At 46.7% G+C, this 6,906-nt stretch overlaps 1 protein-coding gene across 1 annotated transcript; it reads left to right on the top strand.

Moving 5' to 3' along the window:
* The first annotated feature begins 4,545 nt into the window (after positions 1-4,545).
* On the top strand, positions 4,546-6,649 carry LOC109755889 (pathogenesis-related protein PRB1-3-like). The gene is made up of 3 exons (XM_020314767.2): positions 4,546-4,572; positions 6,056-6,210; positions 6,304-6,649. Exons 1-3 carry the CDS (start codon positions 4,546-4,548, stop codon positions 6,647-6,649), a joined length of 528 nt encoding a protein of 175 aa, XP_020170356.1.
* The last annotated feature ends 257 nt before the right edge of the window (positions 6,650-6,906 follow it).

Consider the following 6,906-nt stretch of genomic DNA (forward strand, 5'->3'; position numbering starts at 1 on the left):
CCCTTTTGATAAAAAAAGTCGATTCCACGTTAAAATTTGATGATATGGCCGGGTTGCTCATGTGGAGATAATTTTGTTTTTGATAAAGGACATTTTATTGAATTGATTTATCAAGATGATACAGCCACATCAAAAGAATGCCCGGCCTCTACATAATACTAGGTAATTGCCCCGCGCATTGCTGCAGAAATATAAAGATTAATTACGGACGACTTATATGAAGGAAATGATCTAAATCAAAAGCTACTAATTTGAATAGATAAATATTCCATACTTGCATTCTATGTAAATCAAGGCATTCATAACCTTTTGGAAGTAAATAAATTAAATAATTATCTAATCTACTACATATGACCAGTGACAAAAATAAACATATTGGTATGGTTTGCGTGGGCTCAAAAAAATATCAGTGTATGGTGAAGTGGGATGCTTGCATGTTGAGGGAATAAATGATAATGAAATAAGGTTTTCATGGGCTGAAAAATATTGTTAGTGGATGCTGACGTGGCAGACTTGGTGAGATGGATGGCTTGCATGTTGAGAGAATTAAAAGTAGTGGGGATCAACTATTTAGGTATTATAGCTGATGCACACAGCCAACAAGTCCAAACGACTGAAAATAAACATTGTTTTGCAGAAAAAATATATCATTACAACCTATGGTGGGGCAGATCATATACGTAGATTACACCGCTATCCATGGAGTGAGAAACCTCCCTGGCCGTACGCTCCAGCCATGCATATGCCATCATAAAAAGATCTCTATCCTCCAACTTCTGCAGGATAGACCAAGTCCGGAGCCATCGCGTACATACATGAATAACCTGTAATACATTTATTATTAAAACCACATCACTCCTGGTAAGCCACAATTCCCAGCAAAAGGCAGCTGCCCCCACAAGAATATAAGTAAAAAAATATTTATCAATACCCCGCAACCAATTGCCGAACATGCTTGATATACCAGAGGCGGAGACAAGGCTGGGGCAAATTGGGCTATAGCCCTAGGCCCAATGACACTAGTCTTGGTAAGTGCTTCTACAAAATACAAAAATCACTAATATGCATCACTCAAACTAGTTTAGCCCTAGGCGTAGCCCCATGGTAGCTCCGCCCCTGTGGTATACTATGTGAGGGGAATGGATCTCCTAGGTGTATATAGATATAGGATAGGATTGGGAATTAGCATCTGTGTTGTACACGTTCTTTTTACCTTTTTCCTCTGGCAGTTAATTAGGACGTCCATTGCTGTCAATCTTGTTTAGGACATCCATTGTAATGTGATCGGTCCAGAAAATAGCAGTGGCCACCAATCCATGCCGAAATTAGCATCTTCCTCGGTACATAAACACGTACGCGCCAGCATGCAAAAAAATCTAAAAAAGGTGTGAATCCCACCCACTTTACGTTAACCGACCATGCAGGGCGATCAACTAGTACCGGCGGTCGTCGCCGCCGTGGCCGTGGTGTGCCTGCTCATCGCCGGCCGCGTGGACGGCCAGGACGAGTACGTCCCTGCTGGCGCGGCGAGCAAGGAGGTGGAGCCGCTGGCCACGAACCAGAACCCCGGGCAGATCCTCCCGCAGCCGGAGGTGATGCCAGTGCCCAGCAATCTGCTCCCTAGGCCGGGGGCCTCCCGGCCGTTCACGGGCGGCAAGTCCCCGCAGCAGCCGACGACCGAGCCGGAGCCAGAGACAGAGGCGGAGCCGCAGCCGGAGCCAGAGACGGAGGCGGAGCCACAGCCGGAGCAGACGACCACGAGGGAACCGGAGCCGGTCACGCCCACGCGCGACCAGGGCGATTTCTACCGCACCGGCGCGACGCCAACCACGCCAGAGCCGCCGGCGACGCCAACCACGCCGGAGACATGGGAGACGCCAGCGACGCCGTCTGTGCCCGTGCAGCAGGGTTATCCTTAGTTGTTACACATGCTCAAATTGGATTTGCAGGCAGAAGACTCCTGTGAAGACCCAATAGCAACACTCCGGTCAAACACTCCGGTCAAGAAGAAGACTCTAGTAACTCTAGGAACCAAGAGAAATCTGCATCATTGGCTTGGGGGTTGAATATGCTTACTTGTAATCTGTTCTGGACCATGCGTGTGCGTGTGGTGTGTGGTAGCTCAAAATGTTACTTGAACTGGTGTTTGGGGTAGCTGTTTGTGTGTGGTAGCTCAAGCAGGAGCTCGAATTTTATGACTATTTTGGTTCATCTACTATTATGCAAAATATTATCACTTGTAATCTGATGCAAATTATCTGTATTCTCTGTAAGGTCATGTCAAAAATTTCCACTAACTTTATGCATCTGTTCATCTTGAAACAATGCACATTATATTCACAGTTTACTTTATTGCTCCATTCACTTGAACACCACATTCACTGTACATCATACACAGAGAGGAAGTTTACACTTTTATGCATCTGTATATTTATATCTATACATTCACAAACTTCATGCATCTTGCCATCCATCTAGACAGAGAAGAAGTTTACACTTTTAGCACAACCACCAGAAGCAATGCACACATAGAAGCACAAAAAAACACAGGTTACATCTACAACTACAGTGTTTCCAATCTGCCTACTATTTACATCACACAAAGTCTCAGCATTTCTTTGCTGAATTTCACACATCATCTTGTGTGCATTCTACAGGTGTCGCCTTCTTCTCTGCTGCTGCCACCGACGCTGCCCTTGCTATCGCTCCAAGAAGCAAACGGTGAGAAGCTCCACCCTGCAGGTACATCTCTCAGGGCCATGCTGGTGTTGCGCGAGGTGGTTGCATGAAGAGCTACGACGGCGCTGCTGTGGGGAGCCAGCGACGCAACGAAGAGGCAAGGGCGTGAGGCGAGCAGCACTGCCTGCGGCGGGGAGGAACGGGGGAGAGAGGAGGCGACGCTAATCAGCACGGAGACAGCTAGGGCTGCGAGGCGCCGACAGCAGCTACTGGAGCACAGGAAGAGGAGGTGGAGTTTGGGTCAGATGGGGCAAGGGGAGGGGGAGAGAAGGGGGCGGCGGCGGCGGTAGGGCTGGGGTCGGCGGTGGTTAGAGCTGCGGGGCGCCGGCGGGAAGGGCGACGGCTGCGGCGCACTGTTCTTGGCGACAGAGGAGGGGATCGAGAGGAAAACAAGAGGAAGAATATGTAGGGTGTATTTGGTAGAGTGCATGGACGGCGCATGAGTATAAAGGTTCCCTCCTCGACCAGTTTTACGGTGTTTGGTAGCCTGCATGGGGCCTCCTCGGCATGCACGAGTTCAGCCAAAATATCTTCGTAGCATGGACGAAGAGAGAACAGCCCATCAGCCGTTCACTAGTTAGCATGCATGAGTGAAGCGAGCGACAGCGTGTTTTAAAAATATTCAAAATTTCTAAAAAAATCAGAAAATGTTCAGAATACCAAAAATCTTCAAATTTTCATAAAATGTCCAATATTCTAAAATTTCACAAAAATCCAGATTTTCAAAATTTGTTAACATTTACAAAAAACCTTAAGAATTTAAAATTTTGTTTATTTTTTTCAAAAATTCAAAATTTGTTTAGATTTTCATAAACTGTATGGATTTTTCTCAAAAAATTGTTTTTTAAAAAATGTTCAGATTTTCAATATTTGTTTAAAGTTTAAAAAACTTCAAACTTTCAAAATTTGTTTCAATTTTCAAAAAAAGGGCAGGATTTCAAATAACGTTTAAATTTTCAAAAAAAAGTTCTTTTCTACATGTTTCAAAAAATTGTTCACATTTAAAAAAAATTGTTCACTTGTTTGAAAATACTGGTTACTACAGTACCGACCGACATGTTTAAACAGATGCAAGCTGCCAAATAGTGTCTTAGTTTAATTAGCATGTCTCAGCACATATGCCACTACGAGATAACAACAAATGCATATACTCAACATGTATCAAAGGAGAACAACCATGCTAGGTTCGGAGTGCTACAAAAAACACCCATAGCGAATGGTGGTGGCTGGGGGCCGGTGTCGGTGGTTCTGAGTATGTTGGGGCCAAGGGCATTTTCATCCAGAAGGAAAATACGGGACATATACAAGACAATGTTTTGACTAAAATTGACCTCAATAGCTGAAGTGGGAGAATTGGAGTGGCTTCCTTCTGAGTTTAGAATTTGGAGTGGCATTTTTCAGAATCACCAAAATTGGAGTGACATTTATCCAATTAACCTTATTTATAAGAAATATGAAAAATTACATTTGCTCGGAGAATAATTTTAACTGGCCTCTTAACATCAATTTTAGCGACACGGTATACCTCACTCCAGAAATAATGTACCATTGTGAACATTTCTACTTGAATTTTATAATTAATCATTTTCATCAAAGCGCATTCAACACCCCTGTATCTTTCTTAAACTGATGGGTATCACGGGACTTCGATAAGTACATTTTCTGATCTAGTAGTTTGACTATAATTCTTTGGTAATTTACATGTTGTTACATGTATATTCCAGGTGTAAAATTCCCCTAATTGTAGCATTGACACTCTGCTAACCTGTCCGGTCACGCCTGGATAAGTATTGTGCACATCCCACCATGACATGGTGGTGCATGCCAAGGGAGGTGCGTGACGTGGTTGGACAGGGTACGGGTTCTCACCGGTGACAAAAGGACGAAGAAGAGCCTAAAGGTGTTGATGCTGACTATCATGGTGATGGTGTAGATGAGAGGATAGTGGCATAGATGCATCGCTGATGTGGTTGAGTACAGTTTGTAGCTGGTAAGGAGGAAAAACGAGAAGAGTTGGGTGCAGCTGAAGCCCAACAAGTATTACGGGAGCTATCTCCACCGTGCCTCGAGCCTAAATTAGAGAGGACCTATTCATTCATTCGTTATCTTGATTTTGTGATTGTTCAACAAGTCTACTGGATTATCTTTTCATGGTAAAGGTTTCCCATTTCTTTGTCCTTTAACACAAGCTGAATTGCATTATGAAATTATTATACCTTTTATTGTTTGTGTGATTAGTGGAATTTTCACAATACCATGTATGACCAAAACATTGGATAGAAATCAATTTTAGTTGACACAATATTTGAAGTTATGGCGAAACTGTAAAACATCCAATATAATTTATAAATTTGTCTGGTTATTATTATTTATATTAGTCAAGATGTGCGTTGCATGTGCACGCTTACTAGTATAGGATATACCGAAAAAGACTTGCACCCCGTTTTATTGATGAATAATCCTACACACACGGGCTAACAACGGACGTTTTACGGGATCCCTTAACTCTAACTAACCTCTCCCCCCTTGATTTTCAGGGTGTGGGCCCTTCCTCCCCTTAAGCCAAATCAAACTCTGTCACATGTGCCAGCCCGTAAACCCTGTTAAAAATTGTCCGTGGGTGTAGCATTGCTGTTTATTGATAAAGCAAACCACCAGAACCACAAGAGTGTTGCACGTGTGGTGTGCACGCTTCTTTTTACCTTCTTCCCTTGGCAGTTAGGACGTCCATTGCTATCAATATGGTTGAGGACATCCATTGTAGTGTTGTTGGTCCAAAAAATAGCAATGGCCACCAATCCTTGCCGAAATTAGCATCTCTCTTCGTACATAAACACACGTACGCGCCAGCATGCAAAAAATTCTAAAAAAAGTGTGAATCCCACCCACTTTACGTTAACCGGCCATGCACGCCGATCAACTAGTACCGGCGGTCGTCGCCGCCGTGGCCGTGGTGTGCCTGCTCATCGCCGGCCGCGCCGACGGCCAGTTCGAGTACGTTCCTGCCACGGCGAGCCAGGAGGTGGAGCCGCTGGCCACGAACCTGAACCCCGGGCAGTTCCTCCCGCAGCCGGAGGTGATGCCAGTGCCCAACAATCTGCTCGCTAAGCCGGAATTCGTCCCGCAGACAGGTTTCATACCGGGGGCCTCCCTAGCCGGGGCGTTCACCGGCGGCTACTTGCCGCAGCAGCCGACGACAGAGCCGGAGCCGCAGCCGGAGCCGCAGACGACCAAATGGGTGCCGGAGACGCAGACGACCAAGTGGGTGCCGGAGCCGACGTGGCAGAAGCCGGCGACGCCGTCTGTGCCCGCGCAGCCGAGTACCAGCGGCGGATCGTACGCTGGCGGGGGCGCCAACAAGCAGCTGGACGACGACGGGGAGCCGGTCGACGGGCTGAGCCCCAAGGCCATCGAGAACATCCTCAAGGAGCACAACGCATTCCGCGCCAAGGAGCATGTGCCCCCTCTCACGTAAGCTCTGGACTTGCAAGCATGCATGCATCTCGCGGTGGCCGGCGCCGGAGACGATGATGAGAACTCGGCGAACTGCATGGATGGGTGCAGGTGGAACGCGACGGTGGCCCAGTACGCGCAGCACTACGCGAACGAGCGCAAGGGGGACTGCGCGCTGAAGCACTCGACGGGGCCGTACGGGGAGAACCTCATGTACGGCGAGGGCAGGACGTGGACGTGGCGCCACACCGTCGACGAGTGGAGCGAGGAGAAGCAGAACTACCACTACGGCACCAACAGCTGCGACGCCGGCAAGCAGTGCGGCCACTACACCGCCGTGGTGTGGAAGCACACCACCGCCGTCGGCTGCGGCCGCGTCACCTGCACCAGCGGCGACACCCTCATGGTCTGCAGCTACTACCCGCCAGGGAACTACGACGGGGAGAAGCCATTCTAACTCATCATATCATCATTCTCAGCATTTCCCTTTTAATTAATATTCCATCTGATTAATCGGTTAATTAATTACGTAGTTCATTCTCCGCATCCACACAACAGTAGTACAACTCCAGTAGAATGTGCGTATTTTTTTTTAATATTTCTTGCACATACATAACATGTGCAAAAATTAGCAATCTTCTGACAAAGCCTCGCAGCTGCTGGTAGGAAAATACCAGGTACAGTGTTTTTGTTTTCGGGTAGGTATTGTATTTC

The sequence above is a fragment of the Aegilops tauschii genome, chromosome 5, assembly GCF_002575655.3.
Source record: "Aegilops tauschii subsp. strangulata cultivar AL8/78 chromosome 5, Aet v6.0, whole genome shotgun sequence".
NCBI lineage: Eukaryota > Viridiplantae > Streptophyta > Magnoliopsida > Poales > Poaceae > Aegilops > Aegilops tauschii.